Source organism: Anopheles marshallii, chromosome 2 (assembly GCF_943734725.1).
Source record: "Anopheles marshallii chromosome 2, idAnoMarsDA_429_01, whole genome shotgun sequence".
Lineage (NCBI taxonomy): Eukaryota > Metazoa > Arthropoda > Insecta > Diptera > Culicidae > Anopheles > Anopheles marshallii.
The window spans coordinates 70,186,174-70,201,534 of NC_071326.1; the positions used below are offsets into that span (position 1 = coordinate 70,186,174).

Consider the following 15,361-nt stretch of genomic DNA (forward strand, 5'->3'; position numbering starts at 1 on the left):
ATCCACGAAAAGCAATTTTTAAATTTGATCATGACCAGACCACCCCCCCCCCCCTCCAGAATTTTTTAAAAACGGGCCAAAACTATCATTCCGCCCAGGGCCTCCAAGGGGATTGATCTGCCACAGTAATAATATCAATCAAGTCAACAGGTCAAGTAATATCAATCACACAAAGGGTAAAATATAAAAAAGTCAAGTGTTTTTCACAAAAGGTCAATAACTAGACGCAGAGGACCTGCGGCGGGGCTGATTATCCAACGAGTGAGTAAAGTGAAAAGATGCCAGAAATTGTAGTCCTAAACCAATTGAGGTTGTAGAGCCACTAAAGATAAAGAAATTGAATATATTTTCATTCATTTATTTGTGTCGGCATAATACGGTCTAGACCTTATGATATTCAGTTTTTCATGCTGTTAACTTCCTTCCGGTTTAACAACTTCTTCTCTTACGCAATTTGTTATCTTCATTCACCATGAAATCAAATGATATCACTGTTACTAGGTTTGCGCTTCCCAAATCGACGCAGTAGCGGCATCCAAACAGCTGATCGTTACGATCGTACCGATTCTTTGAAAGATCGAGTCGATGTTCGTTGTTTGTTAGTCGGGAAGTTCCGTTATCTCTTGAGTGTCTTGAGATGCGTGGGTATGCGTAAGCGATCGAGCATTGGTTGTGGTTGTCGGCGTGGATATAGTGTACGAAATGGGGGTAGATGGGGTTCGGTTAACAGCTGTAAATTTAACGCGTTCGTTCAACTTCATTCGCGGTGGTGAGTTGCTGGTGCGTGGTAGATCAGCGGTTTGCACAGTGTCTGTAGCTACCAACGAACAAGACGGTTCTAGACGGTGGAGTTCAAGATGCCACAGCGCGTAAAACAAGTGTTTATGCTTTTGCTGCTGCTGGCTGGAAGAGACGTCCGTTCGCGTGTGTACATTGAAAGTTCGACGGAGGAGCTTACAGATCTGCTCTCGCTCGTGGAGAACGCAAAGTCAAGTGATGAGTCTTGTAAGAAAATAGCATGGTTCTGGTCATCCGATAATCTAAAGAGTTGTTTGTCTCACTACACAGCCTGCAATATATCGTTACACCGTGATCTTACGGTCTCGCAACCCTTGCTGCTCCATCCAGGCACCGATCAATTCGTGTGGCCGGAGCTGAACAGTACCACCGTCAGCCTTGACTACGGCCAGTCGGTGGAGTTGTTCTGCTCACACGGTTTCCGCAAAGGTTCACCGGGAGGAAAGTCCAAATCAGCCACCCTCATCTGCGAGGATGACGGTAGGTTCGGTTATCAGTCGGAGCAGTATAACATCACTGAGTTTTCCTGCCAGCAGCCCGTATACCACGTCGCCGAACGCACCGGCGACCGTTGCTTCGACAATGGGACGATTGTACGGGTCGGGTTCAGTGTTGGTGCGGATCGGTTCGCCAAGTTGTACGAGGTGTGCTTCGACGAGACACACCTCCGCAGCCATTACGTCAAACATAAACTAACACCCCACAACGACCACCATCAGCGATCGGTGAAGAGGCCGTCGTTCATACAGGGTAGTTTCTATGGTGAGCTAAAGATGACCGCGCTGTACAAGTACGCGACGCAGCATGCAACGCTAGCACGCATTCTCGGATCAGCAGCCCGTGCCGACGCGCTGTTGGACAACAAAAAGGGCATATTCTTTGCTCGCGGTCACCTGGCCGCCAAGTCGGACTTTGTGTTTGGTTCGCATCAGCGGGCTTCCTTCTGGTTCATGAACGTAGCGCCACAGTGGCAACGGTTCAACGGATTCAACTGGCAGCGGATCGAGACGGGCGTTAAAGCGTTCGTGGCCGCAAACGATCTGCGCCTAACGGTGTACACCGGCACGTACGGAGTGCTGCAGCTGCTAGACGGAAATGGTGATGCGCAGGAAGTTTTCCTCGATTTCGATCCGAACCGTGACCCACCTGGCAGAGTTCCGGCACCGGCACTGTTCTACAAGGTACTGTTGGACGAGGAAAACGATACCGGTTTGGCATTGATTGGTGTGAACAATCCACACGCAAGTCCGGAAGAGATCGACGCGAGCTACGTCGTGTGTAAGGACGTTAGCAGTGCGGTCCGGTGGTTACGCTGGGATCGTAACGCGATTGCCAACGGTTATGTGTACGCATGTGATGTGAATGAGTTTAACCGCGTAACAGGCCATCTGATACTGGAGCATCCTGTAGGTGGTTTACTGTTGTGATGAAATGTTTTATGATGTGTAGATAGAGGTCGATTATCAGATGGGAGATTTTACAATAATTTAAAAACTGACGTAAATAAGACAGAGAGTAGGGTTTGGTGTTAAAAAAGCATTACAAGCATACAACATCATAAAATTTGTGATTTTGAAGTAAACATTGTTCAGCTGAACTGTGAACATTAAGAGTCTGACGTATTTAATTTTCCTTGATAATCAAATTTTGTAACACTAGTTTTAGTTTCGGTACGAAGGCTATTTATATCATAAGCCATAATAATAACGGTTTCAAATTCGTACGTCCCCTTCAAACCCACCACAATATTTATTGAGCTTTTTTATGATAATCCATGATCCATCAAAATAAAACACTGTCAATTACGTGCACCAACTTGCCGTACAAACGAAACTCAACCAACGATTCAGTGCGAACGCCTGAAAGGTAAATTACCTCCAGAAGGAATTCGGTCTGGGGCAGAAAGGCAGGAACTGGTGCGTCTGATAGCTTTAGATTGCACACATTGTAGCGTCCCGGAAGAAACGGGCATCTAGTTGGGAGGGTACTCCGCACTTTGAGGTAATCGTAGATACTCTTCATCAACCGATCCGAATTGGTATTTCTTAAGAACGAGCAGCCATCAACCTGACGCTTGAGCAGCATAGATGATATGGTACCGTTTCGCGTCATGCCGTGTAACACTAGTAGAAACTACACAGAACGCGAATGCTGGTTACTACTTTGGCATTTGCGTGCATTATTTTCTGCAAAACTTACCTTAATATCCGTAATTTTTCTTTTAATTTCAATGTGGAATTCGAGTGACTGATTAGTGATCGCAGTTGGCTGATGAAAGTAGTAGGTAATGTTGAAAACTTTGACATTATAGTTTAAATCCACTTTGTTGCCTACTGGTACCAACTGAACTTAGAAATAAACACGAACAAAACAGAAAGAACCAATATAGCTATGCTGCGCCTTAACCGTTAGGAGTCTTCTCACCTTCACGAAAGCGTATGTGGTTGGCAAAACAAGGTACAGGATAATAATGCAAGAGGTCAATATTGAGAACGAATTCGTCATGTTCACTGTAGATAATAGAATGGCAGAATTTAAGTTGATCAAATTCATTTAACAATATTCTTGTTTGCAAAAAAAATTGCAATATTCATTAGGCAAAGATCAGTCCAGCATGAAATGACTTAATGAAGGAACAACTAACTTTGATCGAAGTGTTCCATTGTTCAATTTAGATACTTTTTTGCTAGGAGAATGTTATGGTGTACAATTTAGCTGGTGACGAGATTAAAAATTGATTTAGTTGAAATGATTTATTATTAAAAATTAAGTTGTATTTAAGTGGCAAATTCGTTATAAAACCAACTAATGTAACATCCGCGGGATATATCTAACCAGGCATCAAAATGACGAGCTTATCGAGTCTGTGTTATATGTCGTCTGGAAGATCTTGTCCCGAAATCTTAACTGTAGATCCTCATCCCTTGCCACAGTTGAGCCAAAATATTAGATCTGAATTCGATATGGCAAAAGAACCAGCAAGAGAGATGTCGCTCCTGCAATAGTAACATTTTTACTTCTCTCATATATCTCATCAACGTGCGAATTCGAGTATCTGTACTTCTTAAACTGTTTTCCGCCGCATAATCACTCCACTCTGAAATTGTGGCTGTATCTGATATCCTAACTTGACACCTTGAAGGTGTTATCCGAAAAAAAATACGTTCAAAAAACTGAAATAGACTTACACTTACGATTCTAAATTTTGTAGATAATGGTTGTCTAAAATCGTAGAGAATTGGCCACTATGAAGGTTTCCATCGTTGGGAAAAGACCCCTTCCTAGTTCATAAAACAACACGTGCCCGACAATAACCTCAAGTAACTCAAACCTCTGACATGCCACTGATAACTTCCTTTGTGGCAAATTGCTTATCTTGCTTGCTTGTTGTTATCTTCATTAACCAACGTGTTTAAACATAAAGGCAAATACCATTCCACTCGACCATATACGCAATTGCGGAATCTAAACAGCTGATCGTTACGATCGTACAGATAGTTTGAAAGATAGAGGCTTGTTCGTGTTCCGTTATCTCGAGTGTCTTGAGATCGGCCAGTAGCCATATCATGTGAGGTAACGCGTAAGCGTTCGTGGAACGCAATGGGGGTTCGTTTGACAGCTGTTAATTTAACGCGTTCGTTCAACTTCATTCGCGGTGGTGAGTTGCTGGTGCGTGGTAGATCAGCGGTTTGCGCAGTGTCAGTAGCTACCAACGAACAAGACGGTTCTAGACAGTGGAGTTCAAGATGCGATGTTTTCGATTGACCGAACGCCCGAACTTAGGCAATTTGCGTGCCAAGTTTTGCCTATTATTTTTATTATTTAGCAATTTTGACGATGTGAATTCATATCTGTGTTCTTTAAAATTAAAAAATTAAAGTTAAATAAAATGAAAGTTAAATTTAACGATTTGAATTGAAATTGGAACAAAAACGATTCGAATCAAGAAGGTGAGTCTACTCGCAACATGTTGAGCTAGTAACCGAAACCTAGGAAAATTACGCGATTGAAGTATTAAAATCGCTTATTAATGCAGAATAGAATTAGTCAGAAGAATTTTATGAATGATAACGAAGAGTCATCTATCCTCGTTTGGGCTTATATCTTTCACCTTCCGTATCCCACGAACAAGTTCCGTTCGTATGATTTTCTATTACCATGCGCTGCCGCTGAAACATACTTTTCGTGATCGTTTTGCGCTTCCGCACATACTCGATCAGCACGTCCGAATCCAGCGGTCCAGTGATACGATCCGTGCCTCTTTTCATCATTTCAAATCCATCCTTTCCGTCGGCAAGATAGGACGGTGCAGCGACGTAGTAGAACTGTTGCTTGTTCAATGGTTTCATTGATCCATCGGCACTGATCACTTCGATGCTTTTTACACGCTCGTTACGTTTTTTGGCCAAATCGACTTTCACCGTCATGCCGGACACTTGCATCGTATTAAGCCGGAACTCGTCGTCCAGTGTGAACGAGTGGTCGATTGCACTCCAAAGATCAGCACCGCTCAACTTTAGCAAGTCGACAGATGATCCATACGGGGCGGCTTCGATCGCCAACCCGTTAGTGATAGCTAAAAGGAGAAGAAAAAACTTATATGCTTCTGTATTTGGAAAGTAACACATCCTCCATTTTTACCTCCTTTCTTGATTGGATTTCGGAAATTTCCTGCTTGTATGATTGCTACCGCTCTAAACGTTCCATTCGTATACTGCAAACACACAAAAGGCGACAAAAAAGAATTATTTCATTCTGCTTAGGTGATTCGTAAAATGACTTACCTTATCCGCGAATGCATCCGCAATCAGATCACCCAATGTACACTCACACCAACGGCACGATTCACGATCCAGAAACACCTCACTCTGCCCGATAACTTTAGTTCCAAGACGCTTAACTGCTTCACGCCAAGGTTTCAGTTCTCGCAGGATGTCTTCGTCTTGTTGGACCGAGTGGTTCATATAAATTGGATGTCCTTCCCAGCTCTGCACCTCACCGTTCTGGTCAAAGTACACTGTCAGACGTCCAACATACTTACCGAAGGAACGTGCCTGAGTGATAAGAACCTAACGAAAAGTAAAGACACATTTGTAGAAGTGAAGTATACTTGCAAATAGTGCTCGAATAGTGCGAATAGTAATATATACCTTATGCTTATTTTTCTTCTCAACCACAATCGGATAGTTTCCTTCAATTGTATCATACTTCGTATCATATGGCACCTTCGAACCTTTGTCCAGCAGCAGTGAATGTGAGTGGGCACCTACGATAACATCGAGCAGATCACCAGCTTCTTCTGCCAACTGTTTATCACCGTCCAAGCCACAATGGGACAGGACAACGATGATGTCCACTTTGCCCTGCTTCAATTTTTGTGCCTCCTTTCGCACCGCGTCGATGGAGTTGGACAACGTAACCTTTCCCGTTTGGGCCAACAGCTGTTAGGTGGTAAAACGTAACTTGTTAGGACATGATCAACATCAAGTGCTTTCCATTCTTACATGTGTCTTATCGTACAGGGCTCCGATGACTCCAACCTTACGATCTCCTACATCCAGCACGATACTGGACGCAATTTTCGATTTCTTCAACTCTGGTTCTCCATTCAGCTGAAGATTAGCAACAACCGTTGGAATGTTCTCTTTTTCAAGTTCGGCCAGATATGGTGCGAGACCTTTCGGGCTGTGATCAAACTCATGGTTGCCGAGAGTCTGGTTTTTTGTTTTTGATGGAGTGAAGAGAGAGCACATTGAGTCGAAATTTGTGCGCTATTAAAGTGACAAAATATCTCACCATTGCATCTGGTGGAAGCTTCTTGATCAGGTGGGCGGTCACGTTCCAGCGCAGCAGATTGTACCATAGCGTCCCCTGGAAGTTATCTCCCGCATTGAGATACAGTGGATTTTTCGATTTATACTCGTTCTTCAGCTTCTTGATCGTATGGTAGACTCGCGCTATTCCGGCAATACATTCCTTCGGATCGGTACAATCGGATGACTTCTGGTTCGTTTCATCAAACCTGTTTAAATGTTCGACACACGCAGAGAAGGAAAGTGAAAGGCTGACAGAAGACATGTCCCGCTACTTACCGCGCATGTAGATCGTTGATGTGGATGAGTGTTAGCGGGAAGGAACCTTGCGCGACACCTGGAACACTTTTTGTCCAACATTCCGTGACGAAGTGGCTCAGCATCACGAACGATGCAAAAACTTTCCACGAGTAACAGTGAAACCGTGGCATTCTATCACCTTGCTGCGTTGAATTTGATTAACGTTGTGTGGGAACAGCTGTTGGCAGAAGTGTCTTTTATAGCGCGCACCGGCACGTTTTTGCCTGCCAACTGTACACACGTTCATGTACGCAACAGGCGATCGGATTGGAACAATTATTGATGGAAAGGTGGTGTTTAGCATTTTGCAACCTTATTGCAAATAAAGATTGTTACAACGCTGTGAGAAATCTTAACCCTTAATTGTTTTATTTTGCTCAGAACATGGGTTTAACTGTGGAAAACAGTTAGTATTAATAATAAAATTCTGTCGGAAAAACAATGATCAATGCTGTCTCCTACTGCTACGAGACTAGGTATGACGAGATCAGTGGTGTAAGCTTTATGGTTTAACAAATTCTAATTGTATGTACAACGTCCATTTGGTTTGCCTCGAAATATTGGGATCATTAGTATGGGCACAATTACACTCATTACGTTAATCAGTGCAAGATGAGCGATAGCTCAGTCATAATCGATCTAAGCGGACTATAAAATGGTGTCCGAGCGGCTGCGTTTAGTTTCATTGTCAAAATCGCAATGTCCAATTGTAGCCAAACATGGATATGGAAGAATGTGATCATACTGGTTGCCTTTGTGTGTGTGGTAAGAACAGTGCTTTAAATCAAACAATAAGGGAACGGAAATAAGTACCGCTCGCTATTCGTAGATCACCGGCAAAATTTTGATCACAAAGGTTGACTACGTGTCGAACCCGGACTATCTGACGATGAAGGTGCAGGTTAACAATGAAACGGAAGGCAGCACGGTCGATGTGGACGGGAGTTTGTTCCTGGATGTGGCGCAGGGTGTTTTCGTTAACATAGAGCTCGACTCCAAGATGGATGGTGAGTATATGACGATGATCGGTACGAGCAAGGAGCTATGCAACGCGGAAGAAGCCGGTATGGATCCGGTGGTACCACTGTTGAACGAGGAACTGGAGAAATTCGGTAACCTGACCTTCAACTGCCCATTCGACAAGGTACGTCGGTAGCGTAGGCGATGAAGATTCACACAGAAAACACAACAATGGATGTTTATTGTTCTTTGCATCAGGGCTACTATCGCATACGAAAGTTCCGCCTGGCCAATGATCATATGTTGGTGAAAATGGTACCAAACGGGGAGTACATAGTGAAGATGGTCCTTCAACATCAGCAACCGAACGCCACCGATAAGGTGATGGTATTTAAGCTGTCATTCTTCTTTGAAATTTCATAAACCTTTTACATGTATGCGCTTAATGTTGGGGAGATTTCGTTTCTGTGGGACAATGGAATTATAATATAATAAATGTATAGGCTCATGTTGTGGAATATTGGCACATGGGTTAAATTTCTTCTGGATGACCAATCAATTGCTTGAAACAGTGATGTAAACCGGTGATGTAAACCTTCTCTAAGGTCGCAACTCATCCGACTTTCTGATCACATGAATTGTTTTAGAATTCATTCAAACGAAGTTTCATATATTTTTTTATACTTAAAAAATTTCCAGATCTGCATCTTAGAGATGTCGGATTTCAACTAATCTTGAGGATATTTAATTATTTGCACAATAAACTACTTTATATTACCTTATTCTACTTTCTAATATTGGTTAAATCTGAAATTGTTTGTTAAAAATTAAAATTATTTGAGTATATTATAATTATAGGAGTTAAAAGTAAACAATTATTATTACACCTCAGATGAACTAGTTTTAATGTCTTTTATTTAGGTAATTAGAGAACAGAGATCTATAAAATGCTCATTATGCAAATATTTTTCTAATTTATTCAATATTGTTGATTCTAGACATCTTACTTACTTATTTATTTAATTATCCGCGCCAATTATTTAATTATTTCTTTACTAATCCGGTCTTGGCCTGCTGCAGGACTCCTAGTCCTCTAAAACGCTTACAGTCGAGCACCTTCGTCTGCCAAACCATTATCCCGGCCTTTCTGGCCGACGCATCAACGCCATCACTACATCTCAATTTGGGCCTACCACACCTCCTCTGTCCATGTGGGAGGCCTGAAAGGACTTTACGGGCTGGGTCGTCTTGCATCATTTTCATGACGTCACCAGCCCACCCTCATCTAATCCGCAGTCTAATCGTCAGTTTTGGAAAGTCCATGTCTTAGAGGCGTATGTGAGTACTGGAACTATATCAGTGCCAGACTTAGTTCGTCGCGACAGGTGTTTTGTTTCCTAAGACTGTATGATCGGTTGGCAGCCAACATCCTACCTCGTATTTTAACCTTAATGTTATTGTCGGTGCTGAGATTGGTGATGTTTTGGATGACTTCGGAAGTTCGCTCACCTGTTTGTACGTCACCCCTGCACAAGTGAGGATTTGTTAGCAAGGCCATCAGTGGTGCCACCATCGTCTTGGTTTTACAAACATCCACAAGATATAATAATTTTTCAAGTAGTAACTTTTACCTTACATGTTTTAATTTTGTAAAGTAGTTGATTGTGAGGATTCAAAAAAATATAGCTTTCTCCCGTAAATACATCTAATAATAGTAATTCCGAGGACCGAAAGTAATCCAAAATAATTCAATGTACCATCTTTTTGACAGTATTTTGATTGTAGCATGTCAGTTAATCGTTTCATTAATTGAAGACATTAAAGTTCTTGGCCGCATACTATCAAACAATATACCATAGTGCCAAACCTTTGCGTCATTTCAGAATTTGTAAAACAAATCACTAGAATCACAGTGACCCACTTTTTATAAAAAAAAGCTATAAAATTTACAACAAAAAACAAACAAACTCATCACACCTATGCAAATTTAAACAATATGTCGTGCACAAGAACATAAGCAGGCTTTGATGAGGTCACCGCAATGCGATCGATGGGATTGTAACAATCGCGAACTTAAGAGGCACAAAAACCAACCTTCATCTCCACGTGTTGCCAGATGGATTGTAGCAAGACCTCCTTACCAGTTGGCATACCAAAAGAGGTCGCACAAAATATATTTCAAGTACAAGTCCATTTGAATGTTCGCGAGAAGAGGAGCGATCGCGGTTGTTCCATAACTTTGGTTCTGGGTTCTGCGGAAATAGCAATTGAAACGGTTGAACTGTAAATGATATGTTTAAAATTATATTTGTCTTACGGCAAAACGGAAGGGTTTCAAACTATCTCTATGGATCCAGGGTTCCTATGTAAGGTTCTCTCCACGAAAGCAAATGTAGAGAAGGTTGAGGATCAAGCATGCTGCTTTGACTCTGTTGTAGATGCAATCGTCGAAGAGGAGAACACGACAGATTTATCCAATGAGATCTTCTATATGAGCACAATAACCTTAAGTGGTCTAGGCCTGTCATTTCTGCCTTTAATTCTCTGCCCAATTCAACAAGATCGAGTAACTATAAATAAATTAATTTCTATTTGTTTCCATCATTTTCTGGGGATTATTTTTCCCACTGATGTTTTACTTGGATTCTTGGATTCTACAGGACACATGTGCTATATCTTTGATGTCTTGATAGTAAATTTATCCAAAGAAGTACTCGTGGTTTCCTATTTTTTTTTCGTACGTCGTTTAAATTTGATTAACATTTGACGTATGAGCTACTTTCAATTATAATTTTCTTAACTGAATCACCTATACGACGGTCGGCCATTCCACCAACTATCAAAGTAATTCCTTTGTATTCTTCTCTTTTCCTTCTCAAATTTTTGGTAGAATGTAAATGAAATAAGGTAATGATAGTTGCCAATTTAAGATAACACTTTCTGTATCTTCCCAACCCGGCTTATCCTGCAAACTAACGATGCTTCTAAACGGCTATTGTTTGTTGTAGGAAACAGGCCTAACCCTCATCGGGGAAAACGAGATTGATGTTCAGGTGTAACCTACGCAGGCAGCTGGCAAGCAAACACTCGGTACAGCCCACGCTGATCCGGTACGCTCAGACATCCTTTAATTTGGAAGCACCAGCAAAAATTTGCATATTAATTGAATAAAAGATGCAACCCACGCACCGGCATGGTTGCAGGTGCATCGAAAGGTGAGGTGAGCAACCGAGCGAGAGCGGACAGTTTGGTAGGTGGAATGCAATCAAGAACCCATGCTGGGACTCGTGTTGCGTGAAACAGTCGAAAATCGTTCACCGGAACGGTGCCTGCTTGTTACGCAGGGGATGGAACATGATTGATGGAAAGACACAGGGCAGCAGGTGGCCGTTTTGTAGCTCGTTTTAATATGGTTCGCCCAAAAACTTCGCACCCGAGAGATCATTGGGTGCGTTTGGCACGGTGGGTCCGATTCGTACCGTCCGATAGCATCAATTTGTTGATGCCACACACAACCAGAGTGGAGAATTTGCCTGCCACCAGCACACGAAAAAAAGGGCATCGATAGGGAGGTTGAAATTGTGTCCACGCACGGACGGTTGAAGTTTATGCGTTTTTAAATGATTGCCTTTATTTTGCAACCGGTCAGCAATTTGTCGGTTATTATTAAAATTAGTCGAACCGTGAAAAACTGCTGATCGCATGCGGTTGATATTCGGGACGTGGACGATTGAAGGGGAGAGATTTGGAGGGTTTCCCTTTAGGCCTGTAAATTGTTGCTTGCCGTACGTTAGCAACGAACGAACAGCCAACGTGATGAAGGAATTGCGAGAGCAATTAAATGTTAATGCCGGTCAAAACGGGGGTTGATTTCATGTGAAATCGCTGCATTTACCAGATTTTAAACATTATGTTTCCCAGATAAAATTATCGATTGCAATTGGATTTGTCTATCCTATTTTAATATTGTTCTTGAAGGGAAAATAGTGAAAAAATGGGATGAAAAAATATTTATTGAAAAACTTTATTTATTGAATAACTAGAAATATTTATTGAAAAAAGTCAACTCTGAAAGAATAATAAAACACACGAAAGTTATGCTAAATTCCTAGTCCCATTCAGGTGTGATTCGGGATTGTTGAGCTGATATTGAAATCTTCACGAGTAGCCAATGTCTTACCCGGTGTACAGTCGTATGTTGAACGATTAACATTATTGAAATAAATTGGCTCCAATCGTACTCGGTTTCGTTACATTTCATGAGGTCCGTACGCACGCATTCTCGTGTACATTCCATCCCAGGTTCTGCTGTCGCACAAGTACGGATGTCCCTGCCATATGAACCACAGGGACCATACAGTGTGTTCGCAGCATAGCCAGGTTCTGTCCCATCGTCCTGATGCAGGATGAACAGTGGATAATTTTATATGCAAATAGGTCTAATCACGAATTGACACCCAATTACCGGTCACAGCCGGTTGTGCTGGAACACGCTACACCCGGCACAACGAATGGTCGCGAATCCGTAGTAAAATGCCCTGGCATGGAGAGCATTCCCTCGTGGGATTGGGTTTAAATTATGACGTCTGGTTACGGACGATCGGTTCAACGGCTTGTACGACCGTGTATGACGGGTACGATTAGACACAAGCCTCCGCATTTCATTTGGATAGTTGTCTGTTAGAGAGGAAGAGTTAGAGAGTGCGAACGTTAAGCCGCGTGCCCGTACGTGATAATCGAGCATCTCGTTGGTCATATATGGAGCGAAATTGTAATAAACGATCCCGGCGACAGGACGCACGTGAACGATCCCCGGGGCGTACGATAAGAAGTCCTCCGGTGCATCAAACCGATGGGAGTGTCGATAATGAGTGCATTCGGCATGCACTTTACATCGGCAGGAGGAATAACTCGATGCATAAATATTGTGTGAGTGGATGAATGTACCAATGCTGGAAGGATTCTAATGCAGAATGTAGTGCGCTCTAGGTTTTGTTGGATATATCATGTATGTAAAGCTATTGTAATCTTCCTCCCAGATACTTCGATCATTCTCTAAACTCATGGCTATGTTAGTGATGAAAATAATAAAGAGTGTATGTAAGTATACTTTTCTCTTCAACATTTCCTAGAAGTAAGTGGAATAAACGAAACTAGGAGTAAAATATTATTAATTTCAAATGTATAAGTTTTTCTTAGAAATTACGCTTTTCTTGCACACATTTCTTCAACAGATGATGTCGGCGATGTGAAAATCTTTCAAGTGCTTTACCATAATTTGGAAAAGTTAAGTTTGAAAGGTAATGAAAGGTAAGAAAATACATTAACTTTCGAAATTAAATCCATTTGGAATATAATAAAATACGATCATTTATTTAGAAAAAAAAATAGAATGTCTGAAATAATATGACAATATGATGAAAAGTCGTAACAAACGAATAAATAAACAAACAATAATTATAATGTTTAAAGTAATTTTATAAGTCATTAGTAACGAAAATTTTATACATGCTATTTGTCGAGATTAATCCGTGCCTGAAATAATAATTGAAAGAAAGCCAACCCAGAAAATAATAACAGATTATTAACATCCATCAAACACGTACCATGCCCATGTCCATGAAAATGGCTTCAATTGCTTTCTAATTGACTTCATTTGAGTTATTTCATTAGTTGGCACCCGAAATTACGCCGCAAAACAATGCGTAATGAAATCAATCGGAAAATTAGTTTCATTTCCGGGTCCTGTTGTGTTGCAATTGTCCGACAGAATTAATAGCAGCGTCTCATTACGCCGACGGAAATTTCTTTTGTGAAATTACAGACTGTTGAGACGATTGCCAAATCAAGAACGTCGGCAAAGTTACCCAACCGTAACAGAGCTCAGGTGTGAACGTTGACTGACAGTCGGATAGTGAGGGATGAGTTTAGCATCGGCCGACAATCATCATCATCGGTCGGTGCCGTATCCTTGACATCCAGTTCACAACCTGCAAGGGTGATTACGACGGTCCTGATGATGGGGGATGATATCGTTTTGCAACAGATTTGGGCATGATTATCACGGCGATGAGAAGAATAACCGTTGCTTGTCGGATGCTTCACCACGGGAAACTCCTCTCACAGATAGCTGATTGTCCCCACGTTAATCACAGTTAGGCTCCAATTTGTGTAACTCCTGAAGGGAACGTTTGACAACGCATCGGTACCAGCGGTAGAAATGATGCCCGGTAATGGGCTGGTTTGATGTCACGTAGTTCAGCAGCGTCATCGTTAGGACGAAAGGAAATGAGGCCTTGCCATTTTTATTTTTACCGTCAATCTTAAACCTGAGCGCCTGAAAGGGGATCAACTAAACGGTTTCAAAAGACGAAAGATCATACATTCGAAAGCAACGAGTGTGCTACGTGCAGTGGAATGGAATTTAATAACAATAATAATATTTTTTCAACCAACCTCCGGTTGGTTTGGTCTGTCCGGCGCTCTGGTCCATCTATCGAGCCCTCAGTTTATTAGGAAATACTTTCGTATGGGTAGAAGGAAAGCACACGGATAAAAGGGAAAAAACTTCCCAACCCTCTTCAGTCGAAGCGTCACCGCCAGTTGCATTAGACGGATTTGGGATGTGAAAAATCTTAATTAGATTTTTGTATCCTTTCTTCTTGCAGTGCACTTTAATAAAGGAGTCGTTTCGGGAGAAAAATGTACAGGAGCGAGGAAATCAAAGAAGAAAACCACGCTTCTAGGCCTTCACAATCTCGCCCATTGCAGTGCGGCTGGACGTAAAGGTGATTTTTTCCTCATTAGTTCCGTTCCCCATTACACAAAGACAGGGAAAGCCTGACGGTGTGAAAACTATTCCACCGTGCAGGAAGGTACATTGCTTTCAACGGTTTTACGATTGCGAGACTGCCAGACAGCATTACGCTAAGACGTAATTCTTTTCCCTGGACAGCATGTGATAAAAAGCGCCCTCTTCAGGGTGCCCCGGGCGAGGCGCAAATGAGGGCATGAATTATGCTACGGGAGTAGCATTTTTTTTAAGCTGGCGTGAAGGTGAATGTAGAATTTAATCATACTTATGATCATCATTTTTCTTTCTTACCATTTGATTGCATTTAATTTTGCTATGCAGACAAATGTGAGAAATGAAGTACTTCATTTCGTAAGGATGATGATTTTGGAATGTAATATGTTTGTGTAGAAGCAAATGTGCCGTGTGTGAGTACTCGAGCTGCGGTACAGACAGGAAAAGGACAAAAAAAAAATGATAAAAATGGAGTAAGTGTTCTACAACGGGTCTAACTTTATTCTGCTTTAATACAAATGTACTTAACTAACGGATTAAAGAAATGCAAATCAACAGCTGTTGCAAATCGGAACTAGTGCTAATGACTCACAAAGACACTTAAGACTTCAGCTCTGATCATAAAGTTCTACTGCAAAATTAAAAACAGTAAGTCGAATCCGCTGCTCCGATTCTAACTGCA

At 41.8% G+C, this 15,361-nt stretch overlaps 3 protein-coding genes across 3 annotated transcripts; 2 read left to right on the forward strand and 1 right to left on the reverse strand.

Moving 5' to 3' along the window:
* Positions 1-857: 857 nt before the first annotated feature.
* LOC128718502 (uncharacterized) lies at positions 858-2,225 on the forward strand. Its single transcript, XM_053812125.1, has 2 exons — positions 858-1,005; positions 1,069-2,225. The coding sequence occupies exons 1-2, from the start codon at positions 858-860 to the stop codon at positions 2,223-2,225; spliced, it is 1,305 nt and encodes a 434-aa protein (XP_053668100.1).
* A 2,655-nt stretch (positions 2,226-4,880) lies between these two features.
* LOC128718503 (apyrase-like) lies at positions 4,881-7,042 on the reverse strand. Its single transcript, XM_053812126.1, has 7 exons — positions 6,891-7,042; positions 6,595-6,820; positions 6,303-6,512; positions 5,949-6,239; positions 5,583-5,867; positions 5,440-5,512; positions 4,881-5,374 (listed from the first exon to the last, which is right to left on the reverse strand). The coding sequence occupies exons 1-7, from the start codon at positions 7,040-7,042 to the stop codon at positions 4,881-4,883; spliced, it is 1,731 nt and encodes a 576-aa protein (XP_053668101.1).
* Positions 7,043-7,295: 253 nt separating this feature from the next.
* LOC128718505 (uncharacterized) lies at positions 7,296-8,294 on the forward strand. Its single transcript, XM_053812127.1, has 4 exons — positions 7,296-7,317; positions 7,579-7,676; positions 7,741-8,055; positions 8,130-8,294. Exons 1-4 carry the CDS (start codon positions 7,296-7,298, stop codon positions 8,292-8,294), a joined length of 600 nt encoding a protein of 199 aa, XP_053668102.1.
* Positions 8,295-15,361: the final 7,067 nt, after the last annotated feature.

Coding starts and splice junctions, on each gene's coding strand:
- LOC128718502 (XM_053812125.1), top strand. CDS start 858: ATGCCACAGCGCGTAAAACAAGTGTTTATGCTTTTGCTGCTGCTGGCT. Junction 1,006..1,068: donor AAAGTCAAGTGATGAGTCTT/GTAAGAAAATAG, acceptor CTCACTACACAG/CCTGCAATATATCGTTACAC.
- LOC128718503 (XM_053812126.1), bottom strand. CDS start 7,042: ATGCCACGGTTTCACTGTTACTCGTGGAAAGTTTTTGCATCGTTCGTG. Junction 6,240..6,302: donor CCCTGTACGATAAGACACAT/GTAAGAATGGAA, acceptor ACCACCTAACAG/CTGTTGGCCCAAACGGGAAA. Junction 5,868..5,948: donor AGAAGAAAAATAAGCATAAG/GTATATATTACT, acceptor ACTTTTCGTTAG/GTTCTTATCACTCAGGCACG.
- LOC128718505 (XM_053812127.1), top strand. CDS start 7,296: ATGGGTTTAACTGTGGAAAACA. Junction 7,318..7,578: donor GGGTTTAACTGTGGAAAACA/GTTAGTATTAAT, acceptor ATGGTGTCCGAG/CGGCTGCGTTTAGTTTCATT. Junction 7,677..7,740: donor TGGTTGCCTTTGTGTGTGTG/GTAAGAACAGTG, acceptor CGCTATTCGTAG/ATCACCGGCAAAATTTTGAT.